We start from the raw sequence: 16,065 nt of genomic DNA, 5'->3' as shown, positions 1-16,065 counted from the left end.
TGGTGACGTTTCATCAGCAGCAGTTTGGAAAAGGAGGCGGTAGGTATCGCTTGTGATAAGGGCAAAGTACTAACGAGTGGGTTGGGTAATTGGCTAATCTAAATTGGGGGGGGGGGGGGGGGGGAGATAAGCCCAGCGTGGTCCAGCAGAATAAGGCGCTGTCACTATGGCCAGAGGATCTGTGGTTGAAATCCCGGTCATGCAGCTAGCCATTGGCAGCCGAGGCCCTGAGAGAGTACAAATGGCCTTGCTCTCTCCAGGGTGGGTAGATGGCGCCATTTCTCCCCACATCACTTCAGCAGTGCGGTGCTGCTGGCCGATGCATCAGAGCCGGATACCCAGCAATTTCCTCCAAGCGTGCTGATTGCCCGGGGACGTTGCATCAGCAGCAGTTTGGAAAAAGAGGCGGTATCACTTGTGATAGGGGGCAATGTACTAACAAGGGGGTCGGGTAATTGGCTTTCTGAAATTGGGGATTTACATTAACGGCTGCTTGGGAACACAGATGAACAAAAACACGTCAATTCTGTCAAGTCGAGGGCAAGGGGAACGACGTTGTGCTACAGAGTATTGCATAACATGTCAAATAACATGCTAAAAGCTAAAGGTTAACAACTGCAAACACACATTAGCTCACATTGTGGCCTACATGTATGATTATGACAGTGTAGCACAGTACAGTAGCTTGTGGGTCTTTATCATCGAGCGAGAGAGAGAGGGAGAGAGGGGGGGGGCACTTGTGGTTGAATGGAATGAAGCAGATTCGAACCCATTTATCGTAGGTGATGACAAGCCTCCTCCCTTCACAGGAACTCAGTCATTTCACAACCCGTCTTTCTACAATTAGGCCGTAACTCCCTTCATAAACAGCTTCAGTCCATCGCCTCCTTCTGAAGAACATGCCAGCTGCACAGATTCAGATATGTGGTTTCTGAGCAGGTCCTAGGGCGGTATATTTTTCATATACTATCTAAATGTATCTAAATACATTCGTTTCTTTACTAAAACATTGATCAAATATTTGAATAAGTTTGTGATATTTTACAGGAGAAATCACTGCTGCTACAAACAGGGTTACCAGGTATAGGCCGTGAGATTTTCGATGTCTCTAATGTCAAGCCTTGCTTGGTCCTATGTGCAATCTAATGCCCCCCCCTCGTTCCCCTCCAAAAAAAAAAAAACGTTTCCTACAGCTGCCGCTCTGGATTTCACTGATTAAACACAGTCTGGACCATTAATGGTGGCCTTCTCACTTTTTCCTTGTGTTTTTTTTTTTGGTCATTTCAGTTTTCCAAACCAAAAATATAATATTTTAAACATTATTTTGTTTTATTATTTAATATTAATTTCCAAGGCAGCAATATCGCATCACATAGCCAAATAATGATTCAGGCATGCTACAGACGGCACTGAAAATACGTCTAATATCTTAGTAAAATATGTGTTGAGGTAAACGATAAAAAAATAGATTTAATTTTTTATTAAATTATTTAAAATGATTTTTATTAATTTTATTTTAAAAAAAATATATATATATATTATGTATATTATTATTTCATGTAATGAAAATCCAAGGGCACGTCCTTGTTGCTTGTTGCTCGTCTATTTTGAAAGCTATGGCAAAAGACACCTTCAGCGACGTACCGGAAGGAGGCGCCTTAGCAGGAACTGAAACAGGGACGCGACTTCGAGTAGGCAGCGTCTTCTAGGTTTAGAACACAACCAGGGACTGACTCAACGCAGCGCTGACAACGCGAACACCACTTCAAAATGGCTGCCGCACTAAATAGTGCACTAGTTTTCTACAACGATTCCGAACACAGCCGGGGATCCCTCGTCACTGACGCGCCCGTCTCCGGCGGCCCAATCAGCGGCCACAAATTCCGGGCCTTGCGACTCGAGAGCCAATCAGCGTCCAGCGCAGCCCGCTCTCTCGGTGACATCTTCCTTCAATCGTCCGAACAGACTGGCGGGAGAGAGAGAAACGCTCCGGGTCTCCTCGTCGGGCAGGGATTTTGGCTGAAAGTAACGCAGCAAAGCCGCGATACTCGCATTTACGCGAAGCTCTGCATACTTAAGGAGCTGTATTTTAAATCTTTGGAAGAGAAACGCGGCTAAACGCGACCCTTTCTGAGCTTTATCCAAACGCAGCAGTAGTTAGCTAGCTGCTGCTAACGGTAACCGGCTAGCTCGCGCGCTAGCCAGCACCTGCTGAGCCGCCGAGTCTTTGTTTCTGTAGCTGGACTTCCTTTACTTTCAGGTTTTACTTTAATTCTGCTTGTTTTTTTGCCTCTTTTTTGGTTTGAACTTCATCCAGAACTTCTTTAACCCACTTCTGCGCCCCTTCGCTGCTTAGCAGAGCAACATGGCCAAAGTACAGGTGTTAAACGTTGCCGTTCTGGACAACCCGAGTCCTTTTGGGAACCCTTTCCAGTTTGAGATCACGTTTGAGTGCATGGAGGACCTTCCGGAAGGTGGGTGGTTTGGATAGATGGATAGCTAGATGTTTGGTGTCTCTTAAGTTGATCTAACGTTGGCTGAGGAAGAATGGCGGGATGTTGAACCATTGGAGCGACGTCAGTGTTGATGGGGCTCCAGGGTTGTGCAGTAGCTGGATAACCCCCCTGCCTGCACCCTGTGTGCTTTAGGGGGTCCATTTATTTGGGTATATAAAATATCTCAACTTTAGGGGCAGCCTAGGTATGTTAAATCTAGCTGGGTGGGTTTGTGCAGTACCCCAGCACACCCTCCCTCATCTCCAGTGTCATAAATAAGGATGTACCCAAATTTGTGAATATGCACAGTACATTTAATGACCCATGCTTTTAGTGTTTTTAGCCTCAGAGTAAGTAATGTTTACCAACTGCTAAGAGGAGCTACTTATTTATAGGGATGCACCGATACCTCATACTGAGACCAACTTTTGCTTAAATATTATGTAAATACAGATGTTTATAGGTTGTACTTTTTAATATTAAGCTAATAAGCTTGAAAGAACAGCGTATACTGCGATATGAATAATATCCGCAGTGCAGAAACATGTGCAGGTTGGGAGGCATAATCTGGCTAAGCTTTATTAAACAGCTTTTTAAGATTTTAAGTGTTTAAGATTCACATTTCAGAGCAAAATTGGCCAGCATTTTCACATCCAGGTACTAAACTTCACTTAAACAGGCTGACAACTCAACTTTTAATTTCAGGACCCCCCAAAAAAACACAAAGACAAAAAAACAAAACACCAGATGAAAAGAAAAAGTGCTAAAAGTTTCATTAAATGTCAGTTTAATAGTAATATGTATTTATGACTGGCTTTTACTGGTTGTTTAAATGATTGGCTTCATAACAAAGCTCATATCGTTGCTCTCTATTGGCGATACTGATACTGTGTGTAACACTACTTATTTATCACGAGCTCTATCACTATCACTATCGTCATGCGTCTCAAATTAACTATTAAAGCAACAGTATGCAGTTTTAAATTCTTCTGTTTTCTATTTATTCTTTTTCCGCAAACTTTGCGCAGCATATAATTCTCTAAATTGAGATTTCTATACCGTTTGTGCATAAATTATGCGTCTAATCGTGTGATTCGGGGTTGTATGCAGTAGTATTGTTTTTATTTAATTTTTTTTTTGATCAGGCGCAGGGTTTGCGTCTAGCAAACGTAGCTAAACTAAACGAACACCTTGACGATACCTGAGTAACCCCCTGAAACATCATAACCACCACCGGGGATACAGGAGCAACTGCCCAGTAACTACTAAGCAGTAGCGTAACACTAGCCAGCACTTGAGAGCATGGTGAACACTGGCAATACCATAGCAACTACCTGAGATACCGTAACAACCACTTTGCATAGTGAACACCTAGAACTAGGGAGTGTCAAGTTCACGTCACTGCGTTGTGTTCGTATGTATAGAGTGATAATGGTGTAGGTTTACGCCCAGCTAGCGGAGAACGTTACAAGAACTTTCTGCAACATTTATTGTATAAAGAAGGTCTAAAAAGGTATCATGTAGTAATGTTTCTCACACAACGTTCACACAAAGTTAGACAAATAATAACGTCTTAAAGAAGTTAAAAGATTTGAACATTACCAAAACGTCACTGAAATCACACTGATCCGTAATATAGAACGAATTGTGATGACAAATGTTTTCCACACTAAAGAATTGAAGCATTTTCTTTAAACAGATTTTTTTCTGAAAAATCTTCTGAATTGTTTTTCAGATATTACTTCAAAAAAAGTCTTCCTAATGTGAAAATCCTGGATTCCATTGTGAGAATAAATGAAGAAACATCACTAAAACAGCACATCACAAAAAACAGCAATAAATAAAAAAACAATTGTCTATTATTAAGCCCCTTTTGTTGAGGATGAGCAGAAGACTTCAGGCCCAGTCTTTGTTAGAAATCTTAGTTTGTACACCGGCTCACTCGTTTACTCATAGTGTTCAAGGCTGTAACCGTATTTCTGTTGCAGATCTTGAATGGAAAATCATTTACGTTGGCTCAGCCGAGAGTGAGGAGTATGACCAGACTCTTGACTCCGTCCTGGTAGGCCCGGTCCCAGCAGGAAGACACATGTTTGTGTTCCAGGTGAGTTGACATGTTTCTCTCATTAGGTTAAGCCTGATCAGGATTTTCAGTAGTGATTCACCATTGGCGTTGGCAGGCTGGTTAATCTGAGACTAGGCTTAATCCACCCCTGGTCAGGGAAGCCAGATGCTATTTGTGGTTGGGTGTCCACCTTAAGCACATATGGGTCAAGAATGTTGCTGTATCCTCATGGGTTGTGCTTTGGGGCTCGAGCTGCTTATTAAAAAAAATTACCTATTGGGAATCTAAAGGAGATGATCACCAGGGTTTACTAAAGTAGAAGTACAGTACGCAAACATGACCCTTTTACCCCAAGCATATCTTAAATGGATGCTGGAGTTAAAATCTTTGGACAAAACTGTTGCTATCTTTTGCAAACTTGACATTAGAGGAATTCTTCAGGAGTCTTCATTGGTTAACACCATTCTGTAGGTGGCAATGTTAGATGTATAGGTATAGCAGGGTTTCCGGTGCAACACTTGCATTGTGATTGATAATATGACCCTTTATGCTGACCGTGCTGTTTGCTTGCAGGCTGATGCCCCAAACACGGGCCTGATACCCGAGAGCGATGCTGTGGGCGTCACTGTTGTCCTGATCACCTGCACCTACAGAGGACAGGAGTTTATCCGCATTGGTTACTACGTCAACAACGAGTACACCGATGCTGAGCTCCGGGAGAACCCACCCCTTAAACCTGATTATGGCCAGGTAAGTTACCCCCCCCCCATGTTAGCATAGTCCGTTTCATCAATACAGAACAACCGAATGCAGGGGAAATGCATTAGCCTGGGGCTGGATTCACAAAAGCTTTCCTAAACAAAAACGTATGAAGCATCTCTGTTGACACCTGGCGTTAACGTGCGGTTTTGTATCTGAGTAGTATCTGGATCTACTCTGACCGGATTCTGGTTACACTGTGCCCCCAGTCTGACCAGGTAGATCCGATTTGTACTTTCCTGAAGAAAAAAAAAAAGCCACACCAGCACATCCACAGTCCTCACAGTCCTGCTCTGGGAGACTGTGAGCAGTTTAGAGGAGCGGTGGGGTTCTTCTTCAACACAGTGGACCAATAGATCTTGAGAATAGTGTGTGAGGCTGTCATAAGGATAAGAAAAGATAATAGAACATTAGTTACATTAGTTAGTTTTCCTGATGTAGGTCTGTCCTAAGAAAGTATGAGGTTGAGAAGAGAAATCAGATTTAATAAGTGTTTCTTTATTTGTGATTATTCAGCCTCTGGTCTGGCTCATTAAATAAGATTTAAGTTGTCACTTTGATCGACCGTCTAGATTTTACTCACTGATGAATCTTAAGTAACTTTGGCCAGTTATAAAAAGCTTCAGTCAAATAATGCTTTGCAACATCCCAACCCATTCTGCCTCTTCAGTACAATGGCAAAACTATCTTTAATAGGCAATGTTCATATTTTCAGATGTGGCAGGTAAATGCTTTCATATTCCTGCCTCAGAACTGCAGACCCTGTATGTGTGTGTGTATATATATATATATATATATATATATATATATATATATATATATATATATATATATATATATATATATATATATAAATAAATGGGCTGCAGTTCTGGTGCAGGAAAAATATTTTTTTATAATTTATTTTTACAAATACTGTATGCTAATGGACATGTTTATATTGCCTTTTAGCTCCAGAGAAACATTTTGGCATCGAACCCACGTGTAACCAGATTCCATATCAACTGGGAGGGATGTTCAGAGAAGATGGAGGATTCCGAGAACGTGGATCCCGCTCCCAACGCGATGCTGCCCCCTTCGTGCCCTCCAGGCAAAGCACCTCCCCTCGGGTTAATGCCAGACAACTCCATGGACTGCTTGTGAAGACCCAAGTCCACCTGTAAAGAAATCCTCACCGCTGAGCACTTAACATGCAAGATCCACCAGTCCAGAGAAGATGAGATTCTGATCAGCACTGACTTTCAGCAGACTGCTCTTGATTCTTTTTGGTTTGTGGTTCGAGTCTAGCCTCCAGTGTGCCGAGCCTGCAGGCTTAAACGCTCGATGGTTTCACTTTTTGTCATGTATTAGAAGAATGAGTGTGCCAAAGCAGCTTTGAACCACAAACTTGTGAGATGGTCGGTGAGTAATGAGTCTGAGACATGACTGACGAGTTCACCATGCTGGATATGCTTCTTTCAGGCCATGTCATTCACTTTCCAGAGCGTCTAAAGAAAGGAAGGCTGAAGATGATTACAAGTCAATGTGCCCTCACAGGAAGGTTGTTTTTGCTTATTTGTAGAACTTAAAGGTCCGGTTTGCTGTGATGAACAGATGGTTTGCAGGTGGGATTGTAATATACTGTATATATGTCTACTTTGGTATGTATTCCAGCACTCCAAATAAATAAATATCTTTTGTTATCGGATGGGTTGCAGCAAGAGCCTTTTGTTGTATTGTGCTTGGAGACGCAGCTTCTCTTTTCTCTTCATTCATAAAAAAGCAACAGTGCTGTATTATGCAGGAGCTCACCTCCCTCGCCATTTTTGGAGTGACGGGCCCTGCTAGCTTGCTGTTGCTAGGCAACGTGGACTACTGCTGCATCTGTAGCCAGACCTCAAAGTGTGGCAGCATTAATTCTGCCTTCTTTCATCTAATTTTATTATGATTCCTCCATTAGCCTCGATGCTTAACATGCAGCCCTGTAAACTGGTCTGTACCTTTATTCCATGTCTTTAAAATACATTCGATGCATTTCGCACTGAACAGTGCAGTGACGGATGCTTCGGTAGGTGCAGGAAACTGATAACGTGTCAGTTATGCTACGCATGACTCAATTCAAGTGGGAAAAAAATATATATATAACTGAAGCAAACACCTTTTTTTGTGCAATCGTTCATCTTATGCATGCATGCCTGAATAAATGCATGCTTTTTATGCATGTACATTTAATGCAAAGTATCTCGTCAAGCTAAACAAATAATGCATTTTCTAACAAACAATGTTTTTCTGTAAATGATGCATCTTGTGCATTTATAACAGAGCAAACTAAGGCCTATGATATATAACAATACATATCTATACATGATAGATTTACTATGGAGAGACAGATATGACTGCAGTAGAAATTATGCACATTACACATCCCAACAACACAGTAGTCTCTACCTCTATATAAATGGTGCATATTATTATTATTCATGGAAATGCACCATGCATGTCTATACATCTTGCTCTGCAAGGCAATTATGCAGTTTACACCTAGTTAAACAAATTCTGCATTTGACTCTTTATTATTATTATTATTTTTCTAGATGAATGATGCATCTGGTGCATCTATAACTGAACAAAGTAATGCCTCAGTATAAGTGTGCATGATGCGTTGCATGCATTTGCAGCTATGCTAGGTATAAAATGTCTTCAGTGCTGTGTCTAATATGACTAAGGCTAAAATTGTGCATACACAAGTCTCCATAACGACCTCCACAGCCCTGGATAAGCAGTGCATTCGCTCTGCCTGGCTGAACATAGTAACTCGCCGTGCGGCTCTACGTATACGTGCAGCAATGCAGCTGATAGATGGGGGTAAACAAACAGTGCATCTCCCGTGCAAATACATACTTCATGCACTGTGCAGCGCGCGCATCACGTTTTAATATTCCAGACGCGCGGGGCGGACGTCCGCGTGCCGCAAATTCTGACCAACATTCTAAAAATAGGCTGCGCTGACGTCACGCAGCCAATCACGGATTAGTCCAGCGGGAGGGGCGGGGAGAGAGGAGGAGGAGGAGGAGGAAGGGGGGGGGGCGAGGCCTTTTTTTTTTTTTTTTTTTTCACCTAAAAAAAAATGCCAATGCCCCCCTGACGAAGCACCACGACCACCTTTCCAGCGTAGGGATAATTCTCTCGCGACGCAGAAACGTGACCAAGGAGCTGAAAAACATGGTTTTATTGAGGCCGAAACGAAAATAGATGACGTTATTTGTCGGTTGGTGGCTGTGTTGAAAGAAGGGGGAGAGGAGGTGGAGGAGGAGGTGGAGGAGGAGGTGGAGGAAGAGAGGGGAGGGAGGGAGGGAGGGAGGGGAGAAATACAACCGTTACGGACTGATATCGAATCGGCCAATCAGGGCGGCTTCTGCCGTGGGCTTTCAGCGAGGCGACCAATCCGCGTTGGTTGTACGAGGCACGTCACGCACAGCTTGACCAATAGCGAGCACGGGGAGGCGGGCCCACGCGAGACAGGAGTTCCCTCTAGCTGTGGATGGAGGATTAATGGTGGGGTCTGACTGACTGTCGAATTATGCGAACGGCGATCGGGCTGAGTTTCGAGGCCTGAACGGTGCATGAACGCGGGGGAGTCGAGGACAAGGCAGCCGGCGACACCTGAGGAAAGGGTCGGGGAGTAGTTGGGGGCTGTAGGCGGAGGCTGTGTCGCGAATTCAGCCGGAGAAAGTCGAAGGCCTTGGCGGCGGCGGCGGCGGCGGCAGCGGCGGTTGAGGAGGAGAAGGAGGAGGAGGTGGTGGCGGTGGTGGAGGTGGAGGAGGAGGAGGTGGGGGACTGGCAGAGAAAGTAGCCAAGCGGCAGGGTGAAGACCGAAGCCAGGCGGGGAGGGAAAACGGGGGCCACCGCAGATCAACGCACACCGACGGCTAGCTAGCGCCTGCTTAGCTAGCTTAGCTAGCTAGCTAGCCGAGGCGCCTGACTCCGTCCGTCCGTCCGTCCGCCCGCCCGTCTCCCCCTCACAGGAGGAGGACTAGTCGGCTAGCAGCAGTACAGTCAGCTCGGCGTGGTTATGAGCAGCTCCAGCCAGTGCTAGCCAGCCTCTTGTATGAAAGTGTATGCTCGGTTAGGAGCCAGGAGTGTAAACAGACATCATTTGAAGGAAACTATCCCAGTCGAGGAGATCCTACCTGGCCTGCAATCATGGGCAACGCGCCCACCGCCAAGAACAAGGGCAACGAGATGGAGAGCGGTGAGTACGAAGCCATGGCAGACCTCTAAAGCAGCTGCTGAGCTTCCAGCTATACGAATACACTAGCACTGCATGGACAAAAGTATTGGGACACCTGTTCATTCATTTTGTGTTTTCTGAAAAAACTTCTGACATCAAAGAGAGAGGGTTTATGCTGCTTTCTACCAGGTTCTGCAGGTTCTCCAGCGTAGCTGTGAATATTTGATTGCATTCAGCAACAAGAGCATTAGTAAGGTCAGGATGTTGGATGATCATCACCCCAGCGGCCTCCCCAGCTCGTCCCAAAAGTACTGGATGGAGCAACACCAGCCATCATTCCAGAGAACACTGTTCCTCCACAGCTCCAGGCTGCTGGGGGGGGGGGCTTTGTACCCCTCTAGCCCACGCCTGTCATGAGGCTGATAGGTTGCCAATAGGTTGATGATGAGGATCTGCTCCAGGGAGTCTTATTCTATTGGCAGTGTTAATCTACAGGGACTAGACTAGCTGTGTGTGTGTGTGTGTGTGTGTGTGTGTGTGAGAGGAGGTTAGAAGTGTGTCAGTCTCCAAAGCCTCATGATTGAGATTTCACCCTTGAAAAATAATTTCAGGTGACTCTGGGCACTTTCTGAATAGTAGGGATGATCAAATAAGCAGCTTATTTGTAATAATATTTATGTTTATTAATAATAATAATAATAATTGCCACATATTATTCCGAGTGTTTCTATGTTTCTGCCTCACAAATGCTGATGTTGGTTTGTTTAGACTCGGCTTTGAGCGTATTTCCATGTCTTGTTGTCACTAGGCTCTTAGATAAGGTCCGTTCGATAAGGTGAGGCCTAAGCTATCCAAGATATCACACCCTTTATTGGGGAGGCCTACGCTATCACACACTTCCTCGAGCTCAGTTACGACTGAGCACTTGGTTGTGATGGGCCACGGGAGTCTTGAAGTTAGCAGCAAGGTAATATTCCTGTATTTATTCATATTTAGGATGCATCTGATGCTTATTGGGGTATGTAGGGGGTAAAGCCGACCGTTATTGCCAACCCTTAGGTGCGTAGTCCCTGATATCATCCGCACGGTTGCACCGTCTGATCCAAATATACAAGCTGTTAGTATGTAAGCTATGAGATCTACAGGTGTTAAGTAGTAAAAATGTTGTACAAGGGTTATAATGGGGTTTCAAAGGGTTAATAACACCCTACCGTGTCTATATGTGCACCGATCCAGCTCCATAGGTTTCAACACATATGTCAGTGAGTGCAGTAGGTGCTGGGAAACGTGGGGAATGTAGTCCAGGCCTCACGCTAAGGGTGTAAGATAAGCACTGAACGCTGTGACCTCAATACACTACTGCTGCTACTTTTAGGTGTCTAAGTCCAGTGTTCAGCTGTAATTCGCTGTATGTGTAACTGACCTGACTGTGAATTGTCTACAGGTGCCTCTTTCATACCGGCTGTTGCGAAGCTGGACGAGGGCGCTTTACTGGGTGTTGGTAGAAGTCCCATTCGAAACCAATAGGCCTAGCCTAACTCTGGCTGGAGATCTGAGTCGGGACATTTTTGGTGAAGCCGGTTGAAAGCAGCAGGTTGATGCTCTGATGGACAGTCAGCCTAATCAGTTGTACCTTTTAGCTGCATTGAAATGGATGATCTGTAATTGATAACTCAGTCTGTCTGCATTTTGACAGCTAAGCTGGGTCAGTGGGCCTTCGGCCAACATTCCTTAACGCTCGTCCAGCCTCTCAACGGTTACATCAGTGTTGTGTGGATAGGCCAGAAGATCTTCGAGAGCGTTTTTGCCCTGGAAATGGAGAACACTATAGACTATGCAGACCACATATGGGAAGCTTGTATAAATATATCTAAAGCTCTGAGGAAAGTTCCCGGAGCAGTTGAGGGAGCGAAGATGGGAACTACTTGAGCCTGCAGCCGCAGTGGGTTTCCTGGGAAAGGACTCTGTGACCCTGAAGGTTAAACTGGAGAGATGAACCCCATGCATGTGTTTATGAGAAGGATTTGAGTTGGGAAAGCCTGAAACATAAACAGAAGCTTGCAGGGCTGAGCACTGAACCTTCAGAGGAGGGTTTGGGAGCTGGGGGCTGCGGGACGGACGGAGGGAGGGAGGGAAGGAGGGGTGTGTGTTGTTGAGTTTGGAGTTTGGGTGGGGTGGTGGTTGTGGTGGTGGTGGTGGTGGTGGTACGGGGTTCTGTTGCTCCACTGGAGGAGTCGCGGAGGCGGGGTCATATGATGTGGCCAATGTGATCCTCTTCGGGCTGGAGGATGACGCTGGGGAGTCTCTTGAACATCATGTGATGACCACTGTTGAGAACAAGACCACTTTGTGTGCGACTTCCTGCGCTTGGCTTTAGGCGGTGATACGGCTTCACCTTCTCCTCCTGTGCTCCTGTGCTCCTGTTGGTTTGTTTTGTTTTTGGGTTTTTTTTCTTTCCGTCCTCCGAAATCATGGCCAGACCCTGATTTACATCTCTGCCATGGAAATAGCTCTGTCTCTGAGCCCGTTGAGTGGAGTTAGGCCTTCCCTAGAACTGCCCGATCCCTGTAGCGCTCACCAGGCTGTGGCATTTACCAGAGGAATCTGCTGAACTGACGTATATCAGTGCTTTATCTTGTATTTTGCTTTGTTTTCTGCTATTAATTTGCCCAGATCCCAAAGTCAGGTTCTTGCGGAGAGTCCGATCTCTCCCAGTGGAAGAGTCCTGGCTGTGAGGTGGAACAGATAAGTGTGAAATGAGTCCCCGCAGCCCTGCTGCTAGCTAGAACTTACGTGTGAAGAGCGGGATTCTATTGGCGTGTGAATGAATGTCATTTGAATAGGCCTGATACTTTTGCTCCTTTTTATTTTTTCCCCACCCTCGCAGAATTGTGAAGTAATATTCCATTGTTTTTCTCAACTAATCTATTTATTTACTGCAAACCACAGCATACGGTCGATTATCCTGGACAATAATTTGAACTGAATGCTTAAGGAAATGCCTGTTGGCTTCTATTATGAGTAGACATGGTGAAATGTCACCGTTTCTGTTCTGTACAGATATCCGAAAGATGCGAGGAACCTTGAGGACTGGCCAGTACACAATGCCGGTCCGATATTTAGTTCTTTCATAAGCTACTAAGCCTGTAGGCTGTCATGGGCTCCACTGACCCCCAGGAGGGACTGCTAGGGATGCATCAAAATAGGAATACTGGGCAGATGCCAATATCCAGGATAAATCCACCTGGATTAGCATTATAGAGAAGTCACATGAAGTCACTCCAATGTATTTCATCTCTGTAAGTGAGATTTTTTGGAAGTTAGCTTGAAAAAGGCTGGAAATACTGTTCCTCCGACATAAACCGGAGGAATGAAGGCCAGGCTGGACGCCAAGCTGCGCTCCACCGTGACCCCTGGATGAGTTAGTTGAGGGGTTGGGTGGGATACAGAGTTCCTCCCCATAGCATGCCTCATGTCCTTATCAGCCTCATCGCTAGTGGCCCGCCCTGATCCCCAGAGACAGGTGCATTGCCACGTTTGAAGCCCACCGACTGGGGAGGGTCATTTTCCAGCACAGGCTCGGACAGAAAGGACGACATGGCTGCCCGTCCCATGGTGGGGAAAGGAGGAGCAGGACAGTGAAAGTAGAAGGTGACTCAGGTGCCTTCAGCAGCGCAGCACTGGAAACAGTTGCTTGAGGCTGCCTGAGGGAGCCCTCGCCCCACAGGAAAAAGCGGGGGGTGGTAGGGGGGGGGGCCCGCGCGCGCGGTGTGAGCCAGGACAGGAAGGAGCCGTGAAGGCCTCGCCCTGCCCTGCACTTCACTGAGCAGGAGGAGTCAAGACCGCACGCTAAAGGAGAGTCCACCGCTGCTTCGGGCCTGGGCTGTGCGACGCTCAAGTCCTGCCAAACTTGGATGCCACCTAGCCAAGCTGGACAGCTACCCGAGCATGTCGGTGCTGCAGAGATTGGCAGGGCGGCTGTTCCAGCGGGCCGGACCTTGCCTCGGTGACTCTGACGGTGGGGAGGGCGGACGCTACCAGGCCCAGGATGAGCCAGAGGCCTTCGTCTCCAGTGAGTGGCAGTCTGTTGAGGGGTGGGGCGTAACGCTGCGGCTGCTGCTTGTGATAGGGTGGTTCTGTGGGTGGAGCTTGATAAAGATCTCCAGCACTTGCATGACTGTAATGTTTTAAAGTCGGCCTCTCCGCTGGCAATGTAGCAGCCTGGGTTTTTGTTTCCTCCCTGTGATTGCTGTAGGGAAGTCACAGCTCTTTACTGGGAAGGTGCTTGAAGCTGGAGTTCTCGGAGTCGCGGTAGAGATCGCGATTAGATCGGTTTTAACATGCTTTGCTGTGGAAGGCCCGGCGCACTGATGTGGCTCTGCCAGCGCGTACACACACAAAGCCCTTTTTATTCACCGTCTCATGTTTGCACTGTTGCCTGGTGTCGGCTGCGTCACGCAGGAGTTCCAGGGAGGCCGTGTGTCTGTCTCCCCGGAGACCTGTCAGTGTGTCCTGCCTTTGTGGTCTCTCCCCTGCCGCTGCTCTTTGCACTCTTCGGCTTCAGCCTGCCAGAGCTCTTCATAACTCGCCGTCCAGCGAAGTTGAATTCCGACCCTAATCGAACGTGCTTCGCTCTAATGCTCGGGCACTGTAATGCCACGACTTTTACTGTCTCATTTTTTTCAGTTTCTATACAAGATCTAGTACCACACGTTTCCGGGACGTGATCTGATATGAAAAAATATAAATAAAATGCAGCCAAAAAGACTTCAGAGCCATTTTAGAGCATTTCTATTGGTCCAGTCATCATGAAATTCTCTCAATGTCAACGTCTAAACCCTGAAAAAGGGACATACAAGGTTTTTGCCTGACTGCGATGATATGCTGATGATTTATCATGTGCGTAATCTTACATTCTGGCCCAGTGTTTCTCAACCTGGAGGTCCTGGAGACACCCCGTCCTGTACCTTTTCGTGGACTCCCTGCTTTAACAAACCCTCTGCACCTCTGAAAGGGCTTGATAATGAGCTGATTAGTTAAAGCGGGTGTGTTTGGAGCAGGGGAAGCACTAAAATGTGCAGGGCAGGGTGCCTCCAGGACCAGGATTAAGAAACACTGCTCTGGACTGACCTGTTTTCTTGGCCTAATTTGAAGTTACTTACTTCATAGAGCGTTTAATATTGATTATGATCCGGCTTGACTGACCGGCTTTCTTGTTGGGTTATCTATCGGTTAGTTTAAAGCACGGCTGTTGATTATGTTGATTATCTGGTTACAGTGACCCCTGGCAAGGGCTGGGATCTGCAGGTTGGGCAGCAAGTTGTGAAGGTGATGTGTTGGAAGCAGAAAAAATGGGCAAGCATGAGAATCTGAGCCACTTTAATAAGGTCCAGACTGTCTCATGGGGGATTTCTGGATCCCAATGACCAATGATTTCTGCATTGGTCAAGACCTCCCAAATGTGGTCCAAGGTCATGGGCACCAGAGGCTAATTGATTAGATCCATGGAGGCCTCAACTTGCAACCTGCTGGACTCTGCTGCTACTAGCAGGACACCTTCCGAGGCCTTGTGGAGTCTTAGCTGGAGGTTTTTAATGTTGTGGCTGATCCACGACAGGGATTAGGCGTAGTCTTTGACCTCAGATCAGCTTGAATAGAATAGGGGTTGAACAGGCTATGTGTAATATAAGGAACCTTGGAGTCCTTAGGGGTTTTTTTTGTAGCAGTGGTTCCATGGTGCTTCAGAAGAAACATTTGGGTGCTTAAATTGATCTTTGCCTGCTTACAGGGTTCCCCAAATACAAGCGAGACCTTTTATGTGTTTTTTTTTTTTCCCATTTTTCAGCATAGCCATAGACAATCCTCTTTTGCTGCTATACAGAACCATTCTTGCATCAAGTGAGTGTTCTTCAGAGCTTTAAAAGGTTCTTCATGGACCCAAAAGAGGTTCTCCTATGGCGTCGCTCAAAGATCCTATATTTATAAGCCTGTATACCGCACCAAAAGGTCTCCATTATTGTTGCTGAGTCGAATAACATCATTCAGTACTATATAGAACCCTTATTTGATCGGGGTCAAGCTGAGACTGAAACTGACCACTGCTCTTTACTTTGAGCATTTCCTGATAAATGGACCCATAGAAGTGGTTGAAAACGAGGAGTACTATATCCTACACTGAAGTTAAGCTCTTATTTTTGAGAGAGCCGAGACTAAACATACCCAGAACTCTTCTAAAACTGGAGCTGAAAGCTACGACTAGCAGATCCGGGCTCTTCTGACCTCTCCCGCCTGTGCTTTGCTTGCCCAGGCGACTTTAGCGAGCCTGTTTGCGAGCGCTCGGGCTGTGATTTGACATGCCGTCAAGGTGGAGCTCCTACAGTGTCTATAAATAACCCTTTGGGTTACAGTCCACATCAGCTTGCATAACAGCGTCTGTTTTATTATTTGTCTGCCCTTCACTTCCTGAACTCCCCTTAAAGGCACAGTGCTGCTTAAGACCACCACACTGAAGGGAAGGGGAGCAGGGGCCCCGCTAA

The 16,065-nt window shown here is 46.1% G+C and overlaps 2 protein-coding genes across 3 annotated transcripts in view; both read left to right on the top strand.

Annotated features, from left to right (window-relative positions):
• Window positions 1–1,977: 1,977 nt before the first annotated feature.
• On the top strand, window positions 1,978–7,006 carry asf1ba (anti-silencing function 1Ba histone chaperone). Its single transcript, XM_072674572.1, has 4 exons — window positions 1,978–2,474; window positions 4,484–4,599; window positions 5,134–5,310; window positions 6,271–7,006. The coding sequence occupies exons 1-4, from the start codon at window positions 2,366–2,368 to the stop codon at window positions 6,460–6,462; spliced, it is 594 nt and encodes a 197-aa protein (XP_072530673.1). The 5' UTR covers window positions 1,978–2,365; the 3' UTR covers window positions 6,463–7,006.
• A 2,130-nt stretch (window positions 7,007–9,136) lies between these two features.
• The window catches only part of prkacaa (protein kinase, cAMP-dependent, catalytic, alpha, genome duplicate a), a 30,734-nt gene continuing 23,805 nt past the window's right edge, over window positions 9,137–16,065 (top strand). Inside the window, exon 1 of one of the 2 annotated variants that reach the window (XM_072675224.1) lies at window positions 9,137–9,550. In XM_072675224.1, the coding sequence (XP_072531325.1) occupies window positions 9,502–9,550 (49 nt within the window). In that variant the 5' untranslated portion in view covers window positions 9,137–9,501. Of the gene's footprint in view, window positions 9,551–13,373; window positions 13,602–16,065 lie in introns of those variants that run through there. The other variant, XM_072675223.1, reaches the window with a different exon arrangement.

The sequence above is a fragment of the Salminus brasiliensis genome, chromosome 3 (genome assembly GCF_030463535.1).
Source record: "Salminus brasiliensis chromosome 3, fSalBra1.hap2, whole genome shotgun sequence".
NCBI lineage: Eukaryota > Metazoa > Chordata > Actinopteri > Characiformes > Bryconidae > Salminus > Salminus brasiliensis.
This window is presented reverse-complemented; position numbering and strand designations above follow the sequence as displayed.

Coding starts and splice junctions, on each gene's coding strand:
- asf1ba (XM_072674572.1), top strand. CDS start 2,366: ATGGCCAAAGTACAGGTGTTAAACGTTGCCGTTCTGGACAACCCGAGT. Junction 2,475..4,483: donor CATGGAGGACCTTCCGGAAG/GTGGGTGGTTTG, acceptor TTTCTGTTGCAG/ATCTTGAATGGAAAATCATT. Junction 4,600..5,133: donor GACACATGTTTGTGTTCCAG/GTGAGTTGACAT, acceptor GTTTGCTTGCAG/GCTGATGCCCCAAACACGGG.